Source organism: Delphinapterus leucas, chromosome 3 (genome assembly GCF_059928025.1).
Source record: "Delphinapterus leucas isolate spDelLeu-1000000601 "Yukka" chromosome 3, BTC_Dleu_Yukka2, whole genome shotgun sequence".
NCBI lineage: Eukaryota > Metazoa > Chordata > Mammalia > Artiodactyla > Monodontidae > Delphinapterus > Delphinapterus leucas.
The window spans coordinates 161,909,972-161,934,643 of NC_143131.1; the positions used below are offsets into that span (position 1 = coordinate 161,909,972).

The 24,672-nt window shown below is 43.3% G+C and overlaps 1 protein-coding gene across 1 annotated transcript; it reads left to right on the top strand.

Moving 5' to 3' along the window:
• Positions 1-873: 873 nt before the first annotated feature.
• LYPD8 (LY6/PLAUR domain containing 8) lies at positions 874-9,189 on the top strand. The gene is made up of 5 exons (XM_022563398.2): positions 874-2,036; positions 2,434-2,553; positions 4,375-4,530; positions 6,053-6,190; positions 8,302-9,189. The coding sequence occupies exons 1-5, from the start codon at positions 1,970-1,972 to the stop codon at positions 8,538-8,540; spliced, it is 720 nt and encodes a 239-aa protein (XP_022419106.2). The 5' UTR covers positions 874-1,969; the 3' UTR covers positions 8,541-9,189.
• Positions 9,190-24,672: the final 15,483 nt, after the last annotated feature.

Consider the following 24,672-nt stretch of genomic DNA (forward strand, 5'->3'; position numbering starts at 1 on the left):
GTGTTTGTTTGTGTGTGTGTGTGTGTGTGGTGTGTGTATGTATGGGTGTGGAGTGTATGTATGTGTGTGTGTGGTGTGGTGTGTATGTGGGGGAGCATGCGTATGTGGTGTGGTGAGGTGAGATGCAGGCGGTGGCCTGCAACGCCCTAATGAAAGTCAGTTGCTCCTTAGTAAGTGGCAGCTATTATGGTACAACTCGGCTTTGGACCTGGAAGGACCCTGAATGGAGTCCCACTTTTCGTCTTACAAGCTGGGTGAGCTTGGGCAGCTTCCATTATCCCTCCGTCTGCAGTTTTCTCAGCTGTGGAGTGGGCAAAAATCTTTACAGCAGCACTGTGCCCTGGGACTTGTTCCATACTTGCACTGACCAATACAGCAGCCACCAGCTACATGTGGCCACTGAGCACTGGAACATGGCTGGTGACTGAGAAACAGTATCTTTCCTTTTTATTCCTTCAATGAATCCAAAGGTAAGCAGCCACATGTAGCTCCTGGTTACTATTCATAGGATAAATGAGCTAACGATGAATAAGGGCTCAGGGCAGAGCCAGACATTTCCCTTCCATGCTGTTTGATACACGGGCAAATTAAAATTCTAGGAGCTCTGATTCAAGATCTTATTTTTTTTAGTTGAAATATAGTTGATTTACAGTGTTGTGCCCATCTCTGCTGTACAGCAAAGTGACTCAGTTATACACATATAGACATTTGTTTTTTAAAAAAAAATTCTTTTCACTTTGTCCCAGCTGGCATGGACTTATACATACAACCAAATGTAAAATAGATAGCTAGTGGGAAGCAGCCGCATAGCACAGGGAGATCAGCTCAGTGGTTTGTGACCACCTGGAGGGGTGGGATAGGGAGGGTGGGAGGGAGGGAGACGCAAGAGGGAGGAGATATGGGGATGTATGGATATGTATAGCTGATTCACTTTGTTATACAGCAGAAAATAACACACCATTGTAAAGCAATTGTACTCCAGTAAAGATGTTAAAAAATATTCTTCTCCATTATGGTTTATCACAGGATATTGAATATAGTTCCCTGTGCTGTACAGTAGGACCTTGTTGTCTATCCATCCTATATATAAGAGTGTACACCTGCTAACCCCAAACTCCCAGGATCTTAATAAATACAGCTAAACCTTAGCTATTAGATGACTTTCATGTGCAGAGAGATTGATGACAGGCCAGTCAGAAGTGTGCTGGGGCTTCTGATTGAGCTCTGCAGGTTGAGCGTGTCCAGGTCCGGGGCTTTGGGGGTCATGTGTGTTAGAGTCAGTGTGGTTAGAGGGCTGGGCCAAATCCAGCTCTAACCCCTCCCAGGAGTGCAACCTTGACTTTGAGTGCTTTACTTAACCTCTCTGGGCCTTGATTTCCCCTTTGAAATAAGGTGATGCTAAAAATAGTACCTGCCTGCTGGGTGGAGGAATTACATGAATCAATGCACATAAGTGCTTGGAACAAGAGTAAGTGCTCAATATGTGCCTGCTTGTTGGAGTGGCGATGGCAGAGACAGAGCTCCTATGTGCATTATGTGAATGTGGCAAGATACCACCTACAGGATGGACATTAAGCCCTGGGACATGAGAGCCCAGCGTTCTTCTTGGTCTCCCATCCTCAGTGGGGTTGGCAGTCATCTTTCTGCCCATTTTGTACCCATAGTGGCTCTGTAGGAAATGCCCTGGGCTGTGTTTTGTACTTGTGTGTGGATGCCTTTGCAGGCATCTAAGATTGGGAAAACCCGACTTTTGTGGGTATAAGGGCAGGGTGGAATCTACATCTTGGCTCGGTGCTCCCAGCTGAGACTGCTGATTCCGTCTGTCACAAGGATGGGCTGGGTCTGTTGAAGTTTGATTGCAATCCTAGGGAATATCACTCCCCAGCAGCCTTCTGATTCCCCAGACTGCCCTCTTTGTGTCTCTTCTGGCTTAAGGCTCCGCGGCCACAGTCCTCATCCTCAACGACATATGTCCAGCACCATGAAGGGCTTCCTCTTTGCTGGTATCATCGTCATGCTCACGGTTGCAGCTGTAGGTGAGGGAAACCACATGGCCCCCTTTTGGAATGAAGACCCCTTTTTCCACCTCACCATGGTCTTCTCACTCTTGGTGCCCTGGGATCCCCTCATGTGACCTCTCATGTCAAGGTGTGGGCAGTGGAGGCTATGAGACCTCTCTGTGCACACTGCCCTCTGTGGTACCACTCAGTGCTGTGGGTCAAGGTTGGGTCTTCCCACTGGGGAATGGTGGACAGTGGGGATAAACTTAATGGGGGTGGCTCCACCTCACAGCTTAAAGTTTGGGGGACCCCAGAGGGAAGGGATGCCATCTTGGCTATTCTTTTACCCTGAGGTGAGTGCAGTGCTTTGGCCAGAGCACACTCTATAAATGTCTCCTGAATGTTGACAATGCTGAACATCTTGTCTTCCCAGAATCCTTGAGTTGTGTGCAGTGTAATTCGTTGACAGACCGCTGTGTTGACAGAAATGCCACTGAGTGTCCCGCAAATGCCAGTATCAGCTGTACCACTTTCTTGACGAACTTTTCTCTAGGTGAGCCTGGGGAATGCTCATCATTCCCATGTCTGGAACTTGCACAGGGCAGGTGCTGGAGGGGTTGGCCAGGAAAGCAAGGCTAAGGCTGGGCTGTGCAAGGAGAGAGGGGGTCACGAAGGCGCCTCTCAGGAGGAGCAGCATGCAGGAGTCAGTAACAGTGGTAGAGCCAAGCAAGCAGACAAGCCCTGTGGCTCCTTGGAATTGCGGCACCTGACTCAGACTTCATGCTAGACCTGTATTAGTGAACGTGAGAAGCAGGGGCAGCTCTTAGCTAAATTACAAAGCAGGCAGTTTGCTCTAGGTGTTTTCATTTTTCCATTTTCTGCCCCCCTTTCCCTCTTCTCAGTGTTCCTTCCTGTTCCAGATCCAACATATTTTCACTCAGACTTCCTTCTAGGGTGTCCTGCTGGCGTGATTGTTACCTCTCTCTCAGAGCATTTTGACTTATTTTAAACTTTTTATTATGGACATTTCAAACACACACAGAAGCAGGTAGAAGACTATAATGAACTCCCATGTAACCACCATCCTGTGTCAACAGTTAACATTTTGCTATTTTTTCCCCATAGCATTTTATTTTTTAAATTTTTATTGAAATATAGTTGATTTACAATGTTGTGTTAGTTTCAGGTGTACAGGAAAGTGATTCACACACAGACACACATATATATGAATTCTTTTCCATTTTAGGAAGATGGATTCTTTTCCATTATAGGTTATTACAAGATATTGAGTATGTTCCCTGTGCTATACAGTAGGTTCTTGTTGGTTATTTATTTTATATACAGTAATGTGTATATTTTAATCCCAAACTCCTAATTTACCCTCTCCCCATAATATTTTAAAGCAACCCTAGATAGCATGTTATTTCCCCTATAAACACTTCACTAATTCATCTCTGATAAGAACTTTTTCCCCCTTTTTATATAACTACAATACAATTATCACACCTAAGAAAATTAGCTATAATTTAAAAATTTCTTGTAATACCCAGGCCACCTTAAAAATGTTCCAAGTGTTTCAAAGATGTATTCTAGTAGATGCATTGGAATTTGGATCCAAACAAAATCCTCACATTGCATTTTGCTGTTAGGTCTATTGTGTCTAATTTGTTTAATAATAACTAGTATCACTTTCTTTGCTCAATCCCATTGATTTGTTGGAGAAATGGGGCCATTTATCCTGTAGCTGTCTTATATTCTGGCTTTGTTTGATTGCTTCTTTGTAATGTCATTTCACTTGTTCCCCTACTCCTGGTCTTTCCTGTAAACTGCACTCATGCTGTTCAGTACAGCTTTCTTCAGTGACGTTAATGTCTATGTCAATGCTGTCCTATGTGGTAGCCACATGTAGCTATTGGTCACTTGAAATATGGTTAGTGTGACTGAGGACTGATTTGTAGGTGGCCACATAGAGCTAGGGCTACCATATTGGATAGCTCTGGTCTAGAAGCTTGATTAACTTCAGGTTCAACATCGTGTTGCACATAGACCCATCACATCTACTTGTCTATATTTAGATGCTAAGACTGTTCAGTGGGCTCTGGGTGTGTCAACCTGAACCACCCACTTCTAAGCTCCCCATCAGCCTTTCACCTGGAATTTAAGCTGCTTCTCTGATAATCTCTTGCTAAACAAAGGAACTACCTCACGGAGAAGGATTTTTCTTTTTGCAGGAAACCCTCTCCAGTGTCCCCCAAACTGCATTGAGCTGAGGGTGTGTTTTCTGCCCTTGCCTAAAGCAGTTGCTCTTCAGGACCTTTGCCCTCCCTGAACACTCTGTACCCAGGACTGACAGTCTGTGTTTGCCTTTGTGTAGGAGAAAACATCACATTGTATGAGGATAAGGCCTGCTCTGCGGATAATTGCAGCGTGGCTGAGACCTTCACAGTCCACGTATCTGCTAATGAAACCTTCCATTTTGCAAGCCAGTGTTGCCAAGGAAAGGCGTGCAATGACACCAATGACACCATAGGTGGGTGCTGGCCACATCCTTCCTCTGTCCTCCCTGCTCCGTCCCTTCCTGCACTACCTATGGTTCTCACTCTTGGGTGGACATCTTAAGTCTAGGCCCTTCAGTGAATATTTGGGTAACATTAACTGCTGACATACAACAACTACTTGAGAAACAAATGAGGAAAACCAGCGCTACTACCATGCTTTCCCCTTTCTCAGTAAAGACAGAAATCACAGCGCTCCGAGATGTGGGGGAGGGTACTAGATGCTCATTAGTAGCTTTCAAATTGTGTGGCCTCAGGACCTCTTTCAAAACTCTAAGTCTTAAAAATTATTGAGGACTCCAAATAACATTTGTTTCTGTGGACTATATCTATCAATATTAACTGTATTAAAAATAAGGCTAAGAAATTTTAAAAATATTTATTAGTTCACTAAAAAATAATAAAACTCATTACATGTTACCATTAATAACACTTGTTTTTACATAGAAATAACTATTTTCCAAAACAAAAAATATTTAGTGGGAAGAATAGCATTGCTCCATGTTTTCTCAAAGCTCCTTAATTTCTGGTTTAATAGAATACAGCTGGGTTCTCAGATTTGCTTGTTCTCTTAGTCTGTTGCAATCTCACATGTCATGTAGCCTCTGGAAAACTCCGCTGTATTTTCATGAGAGAAAGAGAGTAAAAGAAGCAAAGAACATCTTAGTATTATCATGAAAATGATTTTGACCTAGTGGACTCCCTGAAAGGGTCTCAGGGATCCCCAGGAGTCCCTGGACCACCATTTGAGAACTGTTGGCTTAGATCAAAGCCTTCTTTTTTTTTTGCGGTACGCGGGCCTCTCACTGTTGTGGCCTCTCCCGTTGCGGAGCACAGGCTCCGGACGCGCAGGCTCAGCGGCCATGGCTCACGGGCCCAGCCGCTCCGCGGCATGTGGGATCTTCCCGGACCGGGGCACGAACCCGCGTCCCCTGCATCGGCAGGCGGACGCTCAACCACTGCGCCACCAGGGAAAAAAGCCTTCTTTTTGAAGAGGAGAAAATGTGGCCATGGTCATAGAGCATGGTTCATTAATAGCAGAGCTGTGTCTCAGTGTAATTTTTTTTTTTTTATCCAAGTCACGTTGTTAAATCATGGCCTGTGTTCATTTGTTCAGAGCTAGATTTAGTAATAGTCACACACCTGTTGGCTAATGTTTAGAATAGCTGGCTACCGTTGACATTAGCTATAGGTTGGTTTTAGCTCAAAATCTTACCTTTCCCTCCTCATCCCAACACCCTCACTGACCACGGTTCTTGAAGACTGGATGGCCTGTAAGGGCAGGTCTGTGAGGTTGTGTGCTGTAAATATTTTGGTGGGACATGGGATGGGATGACTGGTATTTTTATGGCAGGATCTGAGATTCCTGAGCATGCAGAGAGACCCTGAGAGGTCTCTCTGGCTAGTGTCTTTGTCCGCCTTTCCCCTTCCACCCAAGGCAGTACCGTGATATTTGTGATAACACTGTTCTGAGTTAATGACCCTTACTCTACCCAGATCCCCCACAGGAAGAGGTGTCCAGCGACACAGAGTGCCTTGCATGTTATGGATCTAGTGAAACTTCCTGTACTGAGACAACCCGGAAATGTTATAAAGGAGAAAGATGTGTCAATCTAATCGCAGAATTTAAGAATGGTATGCCATTTCCTTTTTATGGGACTTGAGTTTAAAACATGTCATGCCTTGGATCATAAATTCTGGATTAACAAAAAAGGCCTGGAGGAGGTTAGTAAGAAGAGGGAATAACATCAGGATGCCTTTGAGATAGTGAGGCTGTTAATGTAGCTTTGAGCTGGTTGCTATTTCTGCCACCTCAGTCCAGAGTTCATTCCTCCTGGGCTGTCGGTCTCTTGAACCCTGTTCTCTTATGGCTTGTAATCAAGCCAGGCTCATTTAAGGGCATCATGTCACTCCTGGCATTTATTTCTTTACTAGGGTGAGCTGTCCTGTAGGTATGGGTGGGTCTGACTTTTATTTCCTTTTATATGTACACTTCCCTTCTCTGCATGTCACTGAGAGGTATTGGATTATGACAGCTTGGGTCACCTGGAAGGAAGAGTCAAACGGGGCTTTAATATCCAACTAATTGAAAAAAGAACAACAACAACAACAAAATAAAAAAAAAATCTATTTAACATTTTAGTCATGATCTATTCCCCTGTGGTGGTGGTGTACAACCAATACAGCATTTCATACTTTAAAAAAAGTCGTTGTAAACTTGAAAATAAACAATACTGATGATTTCTCTCAAAAAAAAACCAACCAACTGTTCTTTTCTACAAAAGTAATTTCATATTAACCATTATGAGATACAAATTAACCATCATACAATACAAAACCAATAAATAAAAAAGGCTATTTTTTTTTTTTTTTTTTTGCGGTACGTGGGCCTCTCACTGTTGTGGCCTCTCCCGTTGCGGAGCACAAGCTCTGGACGCGCAAGGCCAGCGGCCACGGCCCACGGGCCCAGCCGCTCCACGGCATGTGGGATCTTCCCGGACCGGAGCACGAACCCGTGTCCCCTGCATCGGCAGGCGGACTCTCAACCACTGCGCCACCTTTGACTTGATCTGAAAGCCAGACAGATCAAAGCCATCATAAATGTAGGATTTTGTTTTTGTTTTTGCCCAAGCTGTATGACACAGGGAGATCTGCTTGGTGCTTTTTGTCCACCTAGAGGGGTGGGATTGGGAGGGTGGGAGGGAAACACAAGAGGGAAGGGATATAGGGATATATGTATATGTATAGCTGATTCACTTCGTTATAAACAGAAACTAACACACTGTTGCAAAGCAGTTATACTCCAATAAAGATGCTAAAAAAAAAATACTGTAGCCATGTGCCAGGCAACACATCTTCCTAACACACTCTAATTCAACCTCCAGCACTGATATTTGCTCTAAAGCAGCAACGAATTGCTTTCTTTACTGGGATGTGGAGGCTTCCCCCTCCTTCTCAGACCACGTATGGAGTCAGTCTTGAACTCAAATTGCAGCCCTGCCTCTAACAAGTAGCCAGTCACCTCCTCCAGCCCCTTCCTCCCCTGTGAGCTGCCTCTCCTCCAGGGCTGTTTGACTTGCAGCCTACAGAGCAATACTGGCACATAGTAAGTACTCAGTAAAAGGTAGCTGCAATCACAATCACATCTTTGCAAATTCCCTTGTCTTTTCCTAGGACCTGCACCTTAAAACGGGGTTAAACACATCACAACACAGATTTAGAGTTAAGACACAGAGGTCTCTCTGCATCCCCTCTGGCTGTTTTTCCCTCTTCTCAGGGAAAACTCAGGCAGAGAGAACTCAGGTCCAGAGAGGAGTGGGGATGGAAAGCAGAGCTTAGAAGAGGGGAGGCCAGGAGCAGGTCTGAAATGCTGACTCCCTCCTGGATTGAGAGCAGAGGACTACGGAGGGTCTGAGCCTGTCCCTGGATTTCACCACCTGCCAGCTACTCAGGAAAACACTGAAGAGTTCAGTCTTAGGTTCAGCTCTGGCCCTAACCCGTGAGCTCAGGTTCGCATCCACCTCCAGGAGCCTCGGTTTCCTCCAGGACTGATTTGGAAAGGGTATCTAGGCCCTCACCTCCACAGCCACTCTGCCATTACCATTTGGTGTTCTTGATCCTGGGCTGCTTCTTCCAAGCTCCTGTGTCAGGAACAGACCTGTTTCAGCTCTTGCCGGTCATTGAGAAGACTGGGGAGGAAGGGCAAAGGGGCTGTGAAGTCCTTACTGTCTCTTTTGAATTCACAGAGATGAAGCTCGTGCTGAAAGGCTGCTCCAATGTCAGCACCTCCACCTGTGAGTTCCTGGCTACTGGAAATCGGATGGTTGGAGGAGTCACTTTCCTAAAGTTTGAGTGTGGAGACAGCTCCAATGCCTCCTCAACACCCAGTCCCACTCCCCTGAGCACCACCAGTGACACTGGCTCTAAAGGCTTCTGCACACCCTTGACCCTTGCCAGCCTTCTCCTGCTGAGGTTGCTGCTCTGAGATCTGCACCCTCAAACCCTCCCGTCCCCTGTTTAACTGCTCAGTGAGTAGCAGTAGCAGTCACAGCCTTCCAGGTAATGCCCTGTGATAGCCACATTATTCCTTATTATTAAAGCATTGATTCATTCAATGACCAAATCTGTCCTGATATGTTCTGGGCTGGGCTTCCTTCAAGCCACTGTCCAGCACCACTTCCCAGTTACTTGCCTTTGAAATCTTTGCACCTTTGTGTGTGGGCTCTCAGGACCTCCCTGATCCCTGTCTAATTTGCTTCTGAGAAGCAGACCCTTCCACCTTGCTGGCATCTTTTGCTTACAGCCCTGCACTTCTGGGGATCAACATGCCGCTGTCCCCATCCTCACACTCGGGGGGGGGGGGCAGCCATAATGCCCTGTGTTGACCCCAGCACTGATATTTGGCTCTTCAGCAATTGAACTGGCTGTAGTCTCGGGCCCACAGTGACATTGTCTAGGACACTATCACCACCAGACCCAAAGTGGGTGCACAGGGGTTGCTGAAAGTTGTCAGATTCCCCTGCCTAACCTCCCAGGCAGGGGCATAATGCTGTCAGTGCCCTGCTGACTAGGTGTCTCTAAGCCTTGTGCAGAATGGAACATGGCTACAGAGGCCCAGCCCCTCCTCTCAGAGAACTACAATCAAAGGCAGAGTCCTCAACTCCACAGCAGATACCCAGGGAGCAAGAAAACCATTCAATCCAATATGCACAGAAGCCCAGTTTTAGTAAATAAGGGGGGCCTTGAGCTGGACCTGGAAGAATGGGGTTTTCTGTAATAAAAACTTTTAAAGGTGTAACCCAGTGTGGGTCTTTATTGTCCAGGCTTGCTGATGACGATTAAGACCAAAGCCACCAGAAAGGCCATCTGATGGTAGCTCATCACCACATTCATTTTCATTTATTTATTTTAGTTTTTTATTTTGAAATAATTTTAGATTTCTCAAAGAGTTTCAAAAATAGTTCAGAGAGTTCTAGTACCCCCTCACCCACCTTCCTCTTACATTCACATTTTACATAACCACACTGCAATTACTAAAACCAGGAAGTTAGCATTGAAACCATACTGCTAACTAATAGACCTCATTTGACTTTTGCCAGTTTTCACTAATGTCCTTTCTCTGGTCCAGGATCCAATTCTTTGCATTTAGTTGTTATGTCTCCTCAGTCTCCCACACTCTGTGACAGTTCTGGAGTATTTATTTTACTGACCAGTTTTTCAGAAATTTGAGCTTGTCTGAAGTTTTCTTAGGATAAGATTGAGGCTATGTCTTTTTGGCAAGAATCCCACAGAAATGATGTGTCTTGTAGCCTTGCATGAAATGGAACATGGGTACAGAGCCCCAGTGCATCTTATCAGGAGTTACATGATGTTGATATGTCGTATCAACTGGTGATGTTAATCTTGATTGCTTGGTTAAGGTCATATCTGCCAGGTTTCTCCACTATAAAGTTACTGTTTTTCTCCTTTGCAACTAAAAATAAGCTAAGGTGTGCTGCTGTAACAAATAGATCTTAGTAAAAAAAACACAAAAACATCGGGGTTTAATACAAGGAGAGTTGATTTCTCAGTTATTTAAACCCATATAGATGTTCCTGACTGGGCAGCTGTCCTGGGCAGCTCCCCTCTGAGAGTGAGGAAGGGGCCAGACTCCTTCTATTCCATGGTTCTCCCATCCTCTGGGATTCTTGGGCTCTTAGTTAATGGTTCTGCATCCAGCTTGCTGACATGCAGAGAGTCTAGAGGACCATGCAGCATGCCCCAGGGGCCAGGCCTCAATTACATGGCCTGGGAGGAAGTAGTTTATCCACATGCACCTTGCAGGATCAAGGTGCCAGGATCCGAGCCAGTATGGCTTGGTGGTAAGGGGCATGGCCTCTAGAGCCAGAGGCATAGCTTCAAATTCCAGGCCTGGAACTTTGGGCAACAGATGTCATCTCTCTGTGCCTCAGTTTCCCACTACTACTAGAGAGATAGTGATAATGCCTGATGCCTGTGGTTGTAAGAGCTGCCAACATAGTTCCCCTTGTCAAGGAGTAAATACTAGTCTATGCAGATGACTCCAGTTTGAAAGCAGCTCTCCCCATCCTCTAGGGAGAGGGTGGACTACCAGAAAGAGCGAAGAGTGCAGCCCTGGCCCACTTCCCTCAGACCATGCTGACCTCACCAAAGTTATAGCTACTTCCGTGTCTCAGGATTCCCTCTCCCTTTTCATCCCCTCCCCAGATCTCTATGGCTGCTGCCACCATGACGTCACAGGCCACAGCACAGCTTGCTTACATCTTCACGTGGCTGTTGACTCCAGGCAGCCAAGGGCACCACCAGAGCTGACCTGTTCTTAGAACGTCCTGGAAGTTCCCCCACTCAGGATCGATGAGAAGAAGTGGTACTTTTGGGGAACTGCAAAGAGTCACACAGGAATGGAAATCAGGGCTGAGGACTGGGAAGGCAGCTGGAAGGTGAGCAGGGCTAGATCCCAGGAGGTTCCACACATTGGAAAGACTTGGGCTTTAGACCGAGGGCTAAAAAGGGCCACGGCAGAGGTAAGCACAGAAGTAGGAGTAGGATTGGTTTTCCATTCTGGGAGGTTCTCAGGCTGTAGGGTGCAGGTAGAAAGACAGCAGAGAGACAGTACAGGGAGGGAGTTTAAATGGAGAAGTAGTAGGGACATGCCCAGGGCAAATGCTCTGTCCTGCTGCTGTAACTGAGAGTAATTCACACTATTCTATGCACTTCTGTTTGCACTGTTGGCTCCTGTCTCCTCACCCAGAGTAGGGACCAGGGCAAAGCACCACTCCTGCTCAATGTCTACATTCCTTTCCTTGGCTGCCCACACTTAACTCTGGATTCCTGTCTTCTGGGCAGGGTCTAGGACTTCCCACCCAGATAAAGCCCTTTGCTGCCAATTCTTCCTTAGTCCCAGCCTGGGCTCCAGCATAAACCCTGTATCTGAGGAGGTCCACAGAATTCTATACTCACATTGTACAGTTGGACAAATCATGAATCACTGATTTTCACAGCTCTTTACAGTGGGTAAAGCTCTTTTGCCCAGGTTATTTTATTTTTTTTAGAATTAGCTTCATTCATATATTGTATGATTTACATACAATAAAATGTACGTGTACCAACTAATGAGTTTTGACAAATGTGCCCATGTAACCACTCCTCCAGTCAAGATATAGAAGCCCTCTGCCCTCAGACCCCCAAGGTCCCCGACTCTCCTTGGAATCCACTCTACTCCAGCCCCAGGTTCCCACCTGCATCTCCACTGTCCCAACCTGGAAGTGACAGGCAGCTCTTCTGCTCATATTCCATTGAGCTGAGCTGCTATTTGGCACCACCTGGACACAAGGCTATGGGCAACATAGGCTCCGGGGAGGTCAGTTCTTCCCAGCAACAACTCCCCCCCCCCCATGGAAGGGGGAGGTCAGGGGACTGTTTCCACTAGGTTCCAAGCCCTTCCACCCTGCCCTTCTCTCCCCACCCCACTCAGTTCCTGGCCCAGGAAGACAGAAGGAGGGTGTCGGGTTCTCTTTTTTGTGGACTGGATATAGCACCTGTCAACTGAAAGAAAATGCACAACCTAAAAGCTGAGAATTATGTTTTATTGGGCAGACTTACTGAGGACTTAAGCCTGGGATACAGCCTCTCAGATCTCTCTGAGGGACTATTCCAAAGAGATAAGGGATGTCACCTACAAATGGGCACTTGCCATCTACCTCTACAAGGATCAAGTTATGAGCTGCTGCAGCTGCTGACCTTCAACATCCCCTGAAAGGAGTTTAGTGTGGAGATCAGGAATGAGGCGCTCTGTGCTCTGGAAAAGCTGGCAGAGCAAGTCTTCAGATAGTTAGATATTTTCAAGAGATGATTTTATGAGCCCAATTCTTGTATCTCCTCATAACCAGAAAAGCACTAAAATTCTTCATGGTGACGTCTGCTCCTTGTCACTAGCAGTGACCTTCATGGGACTAGCAGAAAGCTTCTGTAAAAAATATGTGCTTGATTGCACATACTTCCCCTTCACCAAAATCACATATATATTGACCTTCCCCCCACCTCTTGGGAGCAGCTTCTCAGAGCTATCTGAAATGCTGTCTCCTGGGCTATAGTCCTCATTTTGGGCCCAGTAAAACTTAACTCACAACTCTCACGTTGTGCATTTTTTTCAGTCGACAGGAAAGAGCCAAGATATATTGGAGATTTTGCTGAAATAAAACTGTATAGTGGGACATCAAAAGATTGCTGCTAATCACAAAAAACAGACATCTCAAGTTAATGATTTTACTGCTTTTCTATGTATGGGAAGATGCAACAGTCTGGGCTCACCGAAATTATCCCTTTGATATGCACCTTAACTATCTAAGGCCAGAATCCTCTTTTTCTCTCTCCTTAATTCCCCTCAGGATACACTATGGCGAGGTGGGGTGGTGGGGATGGGGAGAAGGGTGGGTTCTGTGGCTGATGGCTTTATGGTCACAACATCCTTTGTTAACTGAAGTGGCAGGCAATATTCTTTGTTCACACACCTCTCAGTTGAACTACCATCTGAACTAGATCTTCAAATAATTCTTGATCTGAAATATGAACTGAACCAAAGCTAAAACCACTAATCACTATGAATCTTTTCAATATCTGTTTTTAACTGGATGAGTGAATATGCCCCAGGGGACTGTGAGAAGAATGCTGGTCTTGATATATTCTGCAGGAGCCTTAAGCATACAAGTGTGACTGTAGATGTGAGCATGGGAGTGAGGAAGGTTGAGAGAAGGGAGGACCCAAGCAAGATGGGCAGTGGGCTCAGGACATTGTTGCTCTTATGCTGGGGAGACCAGCTACTTGGGTCAAGTAATTCCAGGGATTCTGGTGTACCCAAAAGTGCTCCCATCAGGGGTGGAGTCAAGATGGTGGCAGGGGAGGATGTGGAGGTCCCATCTCCCCACACCTAGGGCACCTGCTGGACACTGGTGAGGGACCACAACACCCAAGGAGATGGTAGTAACCCCCAAGCAACTGGGTAGGATGAGAGGGGAGTGAGGGGAGAGAAGAAGTGGAGGCTGGACAGGACAAGCAAGCACCCCTGAGGAGTAGCTGAGAAGGGGGAGGCGTTCCCATGCCTGGAGGGACCCTCAGGGGCTTGGAGGATCATGGGGGAGAGTGCCTAGCATCTCGCCTGCCCAGTCAGGCCCCAGGAAGCCTGCAGGCCTCCTGGGCCGGGTCCTCTGCCCTCAGAGGCCCCTTCCAGGACGCACTGGTCCTAGGGGCATAGGAGGGAGGCGGGGTAAGAAGAGGAGAGGGGGGTGGTGGTGGGGCTCTCTGGGATTGGAGGATCAGGGGAGGTGCAGAGGGTGTTTCCCCCACCCACTCAGGCCCCAGGAAGCCTGCTGTGCTCCTGGGCCTGGTCCTCTGCCCTCTGAGGCCCCCTCGGCTGTGGGGATCCTAAGGGTGTAGGAGAGAGGAAAGAGGGGGTAAGAGGAGGAGAGGTGGACAGCAGGGACCATGTGGGGTCAGGGGACCAGGGGAGGTGCCTTGGGCATTTCCCCCACCCACTTGGCCCTGGGAAGCCTGCTGGGCTCCTGGACCTGGTCCTCTCCCCTCCAAGGCCAGAGGCACACCTGGTTCCCTCTGGCTGCATTGAGCTTAAGCCCCACCCCCACCCCCTCAGGGCCTTTTCTGGCCCTGTGGGTCCTAAGCATAGGCCCCATCGACCACCTAAACCCTACCCCTACTTAAGCCCCGCCTCCCCACCCCCCACAGCCAAGGCCTTTTTTCCTGCTTTTTTTTTCTTTTTCTTTTCTTTTTTTACTATTGTGGTTCTGTTTTACCTTCCAGTTTTTGTTTCATCTATATCTATATCTATATCTATATATATAATATGTTTTATTCTTTCTAACATACATGTTTGCTTTCTAATTTAATTTTATTTTTTACTTTTGTTATTGTTCTCCTTTTCTTTTTTTTTTTTTGCTGCCCCATGCACCTTGTGGGATCTTGGCTTACAAGCCTGGGGCTGGGCCAGAGCTACTGCAGTGGGAGCTCTGAGTCTGAACCACTGGACTAACAGAGAACCTCAGAGCCCAGTGAATAGTCACTGGAGTGAGGTCTCCCGGAGGTCCTCATCTTGGCACCAAGACCCAGCTCTACCCAACAGCCTACAAACTCCAGTGCTGGAAACCTCAGGCCAAACAATCAGCAAGACAGGAACACAATCCCACCCACCAAAAAAAAAAAAAAAATGAGATGACAAAAATTATGTCACAGATGAAGGAGCAAGGTAAAAACCTACAAGACCAAATAAATGAAGAGGAAATAGGCAACCTACCTGAAAAAGAATTCAGAGTAATGATAGTAAAGATGATCCAGAATCTCCAAAATAGAATGGAGGCACAGACTGAGAAAATACAAGAAAAGTTTAACTAAGATCTAGAAGAACTAAAGAACAAACAAACGGAGATGAACAGCACAATAACTGAAATGAAAAATACACTAGAAGGAATCAATAACAGAATAACTGAGACAGAAGAACGAATGCATGAGCTGGATGACAGAATGGTGGAAATAACTGCCGAGAAGCAGAATAAAGAAAAAAGAATGAAAAGAATTGAAGACAATCACAGAGACCTCTGGGACAACACTAAACACACCAACATTTGAATTATAGGGGTCCCAGAAGAAGAAGAGAAAAAGAAGGGGTCTGAGAAAATATTTGAAGAGATTATAGTGGAAAACTTCCCTAACATGGGAAAGGAAATAGTCGTGCAATTCCAGAAAGTGCAGAGAGTCCCATTCAGGATAAATCCTGGGAAAAACACACCAAGACACATATTAATCAAACTAACAAAAATTAAATACAAAGAAAAAATATTAAAAGCAGCAAGGGAAAAGCAAAATATAACATACAAAGGAATCCCCATGAGGTTTTGAGCTGATTTTCAGCAGAAACTCTGCAGATCAGAAGGTAGTAGCAGGATATACTTAAAGTGATGAAAGAGAAAAACCTACAACCAAGATTATTATACCCAGCAAGGATCTCATTCAGATTTGACAGGGAAATCAAAAGCTTTTCAGACAAGCAAAAACTAAGAGAATTCAGCACCACCAAACCAGATTTACAACAAATGCTAAAGGAACTTCTCTAGGCATGAAACACAAGAGAAGAAAAAGACCCACAAAAGCAAACCCAAAACAATTAAGAAAATGGTAATAGGAACATACATATCAATAATAACCTTGAATGTAAATGGATTAAATGCTCCAATCAAAAGACACAGACTGGCTGAATGGATAAAAAACAAGACCCATATATATGCTGTCTACAAGAGACCCACTTCAGACCTAGGGACACAAACAGACTGAAAGTGAAGGGATGGAAAAAGATATTACATGCAAATGGAAATCAAAAGAAAGCTGGAGTAGCAATACTTGTATCCAATAAAACAGACTTTAAAGTAAAGCCTGTTACAAGAGATAAGGAAGGACACTACATAATGATCAATGGATCAATCCAAGAAGAAGATGTAACAATTGTAAATATTTATGCACCCAATGTAGGAGCACCTCAACACATAAGGCAAATGCTAACAACCATGAAAGGGGAAATCAACAGTAACACAATAACGGTAGGGGACTTTAACACTCCACTTACACCAATGGTCAGATCATCCAAACAGAAAATAAATAAGGAAACACAAGCTTTAAATGACATAATAGACCAGATAGATTTAATTTATATTTATAGGACATTCCACCTGAAAGTGGCAGAATACACTTTCTTCTCAAGGGCACATGGAACATTCTCCAGTATAGATCACATCTTGGGTCACAAATAAGGTCTCGGAAAATTTAACAAAATTGAAATCCTATCAAGCATCTTTTCTGACCACAACACTATGAGACTGGAAATCAATTACAGGAGAAAAACCTGTAAAAAACACAAATACATGGAGGCTAAAGAGTGTGCTACTAAATAACCAAGAGATCACCAAAGAAATCAACGAAGAAAAAAAAAATACATAGAAACTAATGACAATGAAAACAAGATGACCAAAAACCTAGGGGATGCAGCAAAAACAGTTCTAAGAGGGAAGTTTAGAGCAGTTCAATCTCACCTCAAGAAACAAGAAAAAACTTAAATAAAGAATCTAACCTTACACCTAAAGCAACTAGAAAAAGAAGAACAAAGAAAACCCAAAATGAGTATAAGGAAAGAAATCATAAAGATCAGAGCAGAAATAAATGAAATAGAAATGAAGAAAACAATAACAAAACTCAGTAAAACTAAAAGTTTGTCCTTTGAGAAGATAAACAAAATTGATAAACCTTTAGCCAGACTCATCAAGAATAAAAGAGAGAGGATGCAGATCAATAAAATTAGAAATGAAAAAGGAGAAATAACAACTGACACCGCAGAAATACAAAGGATTATAAGAGCCTACTGCAAACAACTATATGCCAATAAAATGGACAAATTCTTGAAAAGGTACAATTTTCCAAGATGGAACCAGGAAGAATTAGAAAATATAAAAAGGCTTATCACAAGTAATGCAACAGAAACTGTAATTAAAAATCATCCAACAAACAAAAGTCCAGGACAAGATGGCTTCACAGGCGAATTCTATCAAACGTTTAGAGAATGAACACCTATCCTTCTCAAACTCTTCCAAAAAATTGGAGAGGGAGGAACACTGCCAAATTCGTTCTATGAAGCCACCATCACCCGGATACCAAATCAGACAAAGACATCACACAAAAAAAGAAAATTACAGGCTAATATCACTGATGAACATAGATGCAAAAATCCTCAGCAAAATACTAGCAAACAGAATCCAACAACACATTAAAAGGATCTTACACCATGATCAAGTGAGATTTATCCCAGGAATGCAAGGATTCTTTAATATATGCAAATCAATCGATGTGATACACCATATTAAAAAATTAAGGAAAAAAACACATGATCATCTCAAGAGATGCAGAAAAAGCTTTTGCCAAAATTCAACACCAATTTATGATAAAAACTCTCCAGAAAATTGGCATAGAGGGAACCTACCTCAACATAATAAAGATCATATATGACAAACCCACAGCAAACATCATACTCAATGGTGAAAAACTGAAAGCATTTCCTCTAAGATCAGGAATGAGACAAGGATGTTCACTCTCACCACTATTATTCAACATAGTTTTGGAATTCCAGCCATGGCAATCAGAGAAGAAAAAGAAATAAAAGGAATCCAAATTGGAAAAGAAGAAGTAAAACTGTCACTGTTTGCAGATGACATGATACTATACATAGCGATTCCTAAAAATGTCACCAGAAAACTACTAGAACTAATCAATGAATTTGGTAAAGTTGCAGGATACAAAATTAATGCACAGAAATCTCTTGCATTCCTATACACTAATGATGAAAAATCTGAAATAGAAATTATGGAAACACTCCCATTTACCATTGCAGCAAAAAGAATAAAATACCTAGGACTAAACCTACTTTAAAATACCTAGGACTAAACCTACTTTAGTAGGCAAAAGACTTGTACTCATAAAACTATAAAACACTGATGAAAGAAATCAAAGGTGACATAAACAGATGGAGAAATTTACCATGTTCTTGGATTAGAAGAATCAATATTGTAAAAATGACTATACTATCCAAAGCAATCTACAGATTCAATGCAATCCCTATCAAACTACCAACGGCATTCTTCATAGAATTAGAACAAAAATTGTACAGTTTGTATGGAAACACAAAAGACCCCGAATAGCCAAAGCAATCTTGAGAAAGGAAAATGGAGCTGGGGGAATCAGGCTACCTGACTTCAAAGTATACTACAAAACTACAGCAATCAAGACTGTATGGTATTGGCACAAAAACAGAAATACAGATCACTGGTACAGGGTGGAAAGCCCAGAGATAAAGCCACATACATATGGTCACCTAATTTATGACAAAGGAGGCAAGAACATACAATGGAGAAAAGACAGCCTCTTAAATAAGTGGTTCTGGGAAAAGTGGACAGCTACATGCAAAAGGATGAAATTAGAACATTCTCTAACATGATACACAAAAATAAGCTCAAAATGGATTTAAGAGCTAAATGTAAGATCAGAAACTATAAAACTCTTAGAGGAAAACATAGGAAAAAACACTCTTTGACATAAACCACCATAAGTTATTTTTTGACCCACCTCCTAGAGTAATGAAAATAAAAACAAAAATAGACAAATGGGACCTAATGAAACTTATAAGCTTTTGCACAACAAAGGAAACTATAAACAAGATGCAAAGACAACTCTCAGAGTGGAAGAAAATATTTGCAAATTAAGCAACTGACAAAGGATTAATCTCCTAATTATACAAACAGCTCATGGAGCTCAATATAAAAAAAAATCCAATTAAGAAATGGGCAGAAGATCTAACTAGACATTTCACCAAAGAAGACATACAGATAGCCAAGAGGCACATGAAAATATACTCAATATCACTAATTATTAGAGAAATGTAAATCAAAACTACAATGAGGTATCACCTCACACCAGTCAGAATGGCCATCATCAAAAAATCTACAAACAATAAATGCTGGAGAGGGTATGGAGAAAAGGGAACACTTCTGCACTGTTGGTGGGAATGTAAATTGATACAGCCACTATGGAGAACAGTATGGAGGTTCTTTAAAAAGGTAAAAATAGAACTACCATATGACTCAGCTATCCCACTCCTGCGCATATGCCCTGAGAAAACCATAATTCAAAAGGACACATGTACCCCAATGTTCATTGCAGCTCTATTTACAGTAGCCAGATTATGGAAACAACCTAAATGTCCAACAATAGATGAATGGGTAAAGAAGATGTGATACATATATACAATGGAATATTACTCAGTCATAAAAAGGAATGAAATTGGGTCATTTGTAGAGATGTGGATGGACCTAGAGTCTGTAATACAGAGTGAAGTAAGCCAGAAAGAGAAAAACAAATATCATATATTAACAATATATGTGGAATCCAGAAAAATGGTACAGATGAACCTATTTGTAGGGCAGGAATAGAGACATAGATGTAGAGAACAGACATGTGGACACAGAGGGGGAAGCGGAGAGTGGGACAAATTTGGAGATTAGTTTTGACATAAATACACTACCATGTGTAAAATAGATAGGTAGTGGGAACCTGCTGTATATCACAGGGAGCTCAGCTCGGTGCTCTTTGACAACTAGATGGGTGGGATCGGGGGTTGGGAGGGATGTCCAACAGGGAGGGGATATAGGTATACATATAGCAGATTCACTTCATTGTACAGCAGAAACTAATAAAATATTGTAAAGGAATTTTGCTCCAATAATAAAAAAAAAAATGTTCAGAAAAAAGAGTGCTCCCATCCGCCAAGTTACCAAGAGAAGTAAGGTCAAGCACAGCATCCCAGGAAAGGGAATAGTGATCAGTTGGATCTCTGATGCCAGGGTCTCACAGTGAATCATTCCCAGAAGTGGTTTTCCATTATTATTTTTTATTGAAATATAGTTGATGTACAATATTATGTAAGTTACAGGTGTACAATGTAGTGATTCACAATTCCAAAAGGATGAGGTGGGGTGGCTTCCTTGAACATCAACCGTGAAGCTGGAGGTAGGTCCCTGACCCTGGCTTCAGAGGTGGAAGTCCTATGTAGATTAATAGTGGTGGCAGGGCTTGGCTGACACAGAGAAAGCAGGGTCCCCTGCTGCCCATATTTCCCCAGGGACTGTCACAGTCTCAAATTGCAGCCACTTTCTTGGTGCTAAGAGCGACCTATTTCCCATGAACTAATTGTAATGACCATCACTTTACACCTTATTGGAGATGCTACCTAGATGTGGAGATTGTGAGGAAGTTGAACCAGATGGTAGGTGAGAAAACGAGCAAGAGTCTGTGACAGAGGTAGATATGAAGACTAAATCAGGGGATCGAGGGTCCCTGAGGCACCTCAATAAGCCCAGACCCCACTTCTGTGTGATTTGGCATCAACTCAATATCAGAAGCCACAAGGATGGTAACAGTGGTGATGCTACCGAAGTCAAAGCTCCCTCTGAGCAGCTGGCTTTGTGTCACACTTTATTTTCAGGAGGTAGGGTATTATTTGTCCAGCTGAGCAGACTGAGGCTTGCAAAGGCCAGATGCCTTACACACGGCTATCTACATAGGTCCTGGGATCAGATCAAGTTCTCCCTGACCACGAAAATCGAAAACCAAGGAAGAGCCAAGGTGAGCTGTTACTGCTTTCTTACTGACTGGGTGTGGGTGGCTGGGTCCCTGAGCAAGTCGACTCTCCTGGCTTCAAGATCCTTCAGTTTCCTTCCCACCTGTGTCCCTTTAGAACGTTATATCCATGGTGAGGACTTGGGTTTAGGCATCATCCTCTTCAGGCTTCACGGCAGGTGTGAAGGGGCGACAGAGAACTTGGAAGAACTTGAGGTCTCAAGTGAGCACACTGGCCTGGGAGCCTGGACAAGGCCAAGCTTCTTCCTCAACTGAGGGGCCGGCTTGAGACCCAGTGTCCCTGCCCTGGGGCATTCAGTCCTGGTGTCGGCTAAGAGCATACTCCCAGCTGTCTTTCTTCCTGCCTTCAGCTCTCCGTTTCACTTTTTGTATTTTTTCTTGGAGTTCACTGTGTAATTTGTGTTCCCCCAGCCCATCTCACTTGCTTCCACTTTCTTTCCCTCTGAACTGGACACAGAACAGAAATAAAGTTTAACTTTTTCATTTCTTAAAATGAATAATTTCTATGGTTTCTCTGTAAATTATTTACTGTTTTATCTGGATGAATTAAGCTTTTATTTGTTTGTTTGCTTGTTTATTATTTATTTTCCTCCTGAGGGTCAGAGACCTTCTTGGCAAAAGGATTCTCTGTCCCCCCACCCAAACACCACCCCTTTTGAGACCCAAGCACACCCAGGAGCATGGAAATGGTTCAGGCTGAGCTACAGAGGGTTTGTGCTCTGCTTGAGGGCCCAGGGTGCCCTTCCAGAAGAAGCCTGTCTGCACTTTGGAGGGGGCACAGTCCGCATCAGTGAAGGACCTCCTTGGGGACTGAGGCCTCTCTTGGACCTGTCTTTTGTCCAGGGCACCCCATCTGGTCATCTTGGCTTAATAGACACCAACCAGTTAAGAGCAGCCCACACAGAGCAGCCTATTATAAGTTACTTTTCTGCAACTTTGATTTTCTCACCTCACAATATATCCTGGAAATCGCTCTGCACTTGTTCATGGAGTCTCCCATCCTGTTCTAGGGGTGCTCAGGATTCCAGAGTGTGTCTTTTTAACCTCTTCATGCTGTATGGGCATTTAGGTTGTTCCAATATTTTGAAATCACAATGTTTCAATGAATACCTTTGTGCATATGTATTTTTATATTGCTAGAGGTACATCTTCAGGGTAGATTCCTGGAAGTGAGTCAAAGAAATGTAACTGCATATAATAGTTTTGTTAGGTTTACTGAATTCTACTCTTGAAGTGCTGTGTTATTCTGCCTCCTCACCAGCAGTTTATGAGGGGATATGTTTCACCATGGCCTCGCCAAAGAATGTGTTGTCTTACATTTTAATGTTTGCTAGTCTACAGGTGAGAAATGGTATCTCAGTGGTGTTTTAACTTGCACTTCTCTAATTATGGAGTTGGATGAATATTTTTTCAAATGTTTAAAGATCACTAAGATTTTATATAGATCTCACATATTTTGTCTGTTCATGTCCTTTTTCTACTTTTCTAGGAAATTTTGTTTCTTTGTTTTTAAATTGTTTTTTTTTCATTTTGATTTAATAGGTGCAGAAACAAATTTTATAATCATATCAGGAGTATATCTTTCACTTCTAAGTTTACAAAAGTACAATACATATTTTATCTCATTCAACCTTCATAAGAGGATTATGATATACAATTAATAAAAAATCTACATTATTGGGGATTTGTGAGGATTAAATGAAATAATGCACAATTGGTCACTAATCTGCACAACTTAACAAGCTACTAAACATTAAATAAATGCCAATAATGGTCAATTTAATTATTATAATATTAATATTTCTAATAATCTTTTAGCAAAAGGTAAACTTTGGGAAATTAGAATATTTGTGTTTTTAACATCCCATATTATGTGAGTCGTTTGTTTCTATTTTTTTGAAATACTGTGTTTTCCTAATCAGTTAAATGAAAACTATAGTTCTCTTTCTATAACTAATGTAGGAATAGATATATGGATAAAATCCTATAGTCAAGAACTCTGCATTAACAAATTAAAAAAAAATTAGCCGTTGTAGCCAGTGCTATTAAGTACATTCACAATGTTGTGTAACTGTCACCACTATCTAGTTCCAGAACACCTTCATCACCCCAGAAAGAAAGCCCATACTCATTAAGCAGTCATTGCTCATTCTCCTCCTTTCCTAGCCCCTGGCAACTACAAATCTGTTTTCTGTCTCTATGGAGTTGCCTATTCTGGATATTTCATATAAATGGAATCATTTACTATGTGGTCTTTTGTATCTGATTTCTTTCACTTACCATAGTGTTTTCAGGATCCATCTATGTCGTAGCATGTACCTGTGTGTCATTCTTTTTTATGGCTGAATAATAGTCCGTTGTCTGGTTATAACATATTTTGTCTAGCCATTCCTCTGTTAACAGACATTTGAGTTTTTGCCACCTTTTGTAACTAAGCAGGACCCTAAGAGGCTTTCCTGAGACAGACCACCCCCCCCCTGCCCCCGCCAAATCCTCTGCCTTCTTCTCGTTTGTAGAAAATCTCCCAGGCCTCCCCTGAGTCACCAAAGCCTCCCCTTAGTCACCAAAGCCTGGTTCAAGAATTAAAGATTGAAAGGGTGTGAATATGTAGTGACAAAAATAGCAGTTGGGCCAGGAGAACTGGTGACAATTTAAACAGTAAATCAGCCATATGGGAGTCTCAGAATCTTTAGTTTCTCCCTGAAGTACATATATAACAGTATTTGATGCACATTCCTGACTTGTTTTTCAGATACTAAAGCTCCTACCAAATGGAAGAAGTTAATTGCATGATGCCCATGAGCACATAGCTCCCAGACTGGCTGGAGCCTGATAATGTTAACCTCTGTGACACCACCCTGTTACCCCACCATCAGCCAATCAGAGAATTGTGAATAAGCTGATCACACACCCTGAGACTCCCCTCCCTCACCTTGCCTTTAAAACTGCTTCCCTGGGGGCCTCCCTGGTGGCACAGTGGTTGGGAGTCTGCCTGCCAGTGCAGGGGACACGTGTTTGAGCCCTGGTCCGGGAAGATCCCACATGCCACGGAGCAACTAGGCCTGTGCGCCACAACTGCTGAGCCTGTGCTCTAGAGCCTGTGAGCCACAACTACAGAAGCCTGCAACTACTGAAGCCCATGCTCCACAGCAAGAGAAGCCACCACGGTGAGAAGCCTGAACTCTGTAATGAAGAGTGGTCCCCAATTGCCACAGCTGAGGAGGGCTCTCACACAGCAGTTAGGACCCAATGCAGCCAAAAAAAAAAAAAAACTTCCCTGAAACCCATTGGGGAGTTCAGGTCTTTTGAGAATCAGCTGTGCAGACTACTTGTTTGGTGCCTTACAATTAATGCTGCACTTTCCTTCACCATAAGCCGTTGTCAGTAGATTGGCTTAACTATGTGTAGATGAGTGGACCCAAGTTTGGTTCAGTAACACTTATGACTATCATGGCAGTGTTATTATGCACACATCAGGCACAAGTTCAAACCCCTGTTTTTAATTCTTTACGGTATATACCAACACGGGGAATTTCTGGGTCATATGGCAATTCTATTTTTAACTTATTGAGGAACCACCAAACTGTTTTCCACAGTGACTGCACCATTTTACATTCCCACTTGAAACATGATGTTTCAACATTCTTGCCAACACTTTTTTTTTTAAATTATGGTCATTCTAAGTATTAGGTATGTAGTAGTGTCTCCCTGTTGTTTTGATTTGCATTTACCTAATGATTAGTGTTGTTGAACATTTTTTCATGTGCTTGTTTGTTATTTATATATCTTCTTCAGAGAAATGTCTATTCAAGTCTTTTGCTCATTTTTAAATTGTGTTGTCTTTTTGTTGTTCAGTTGTA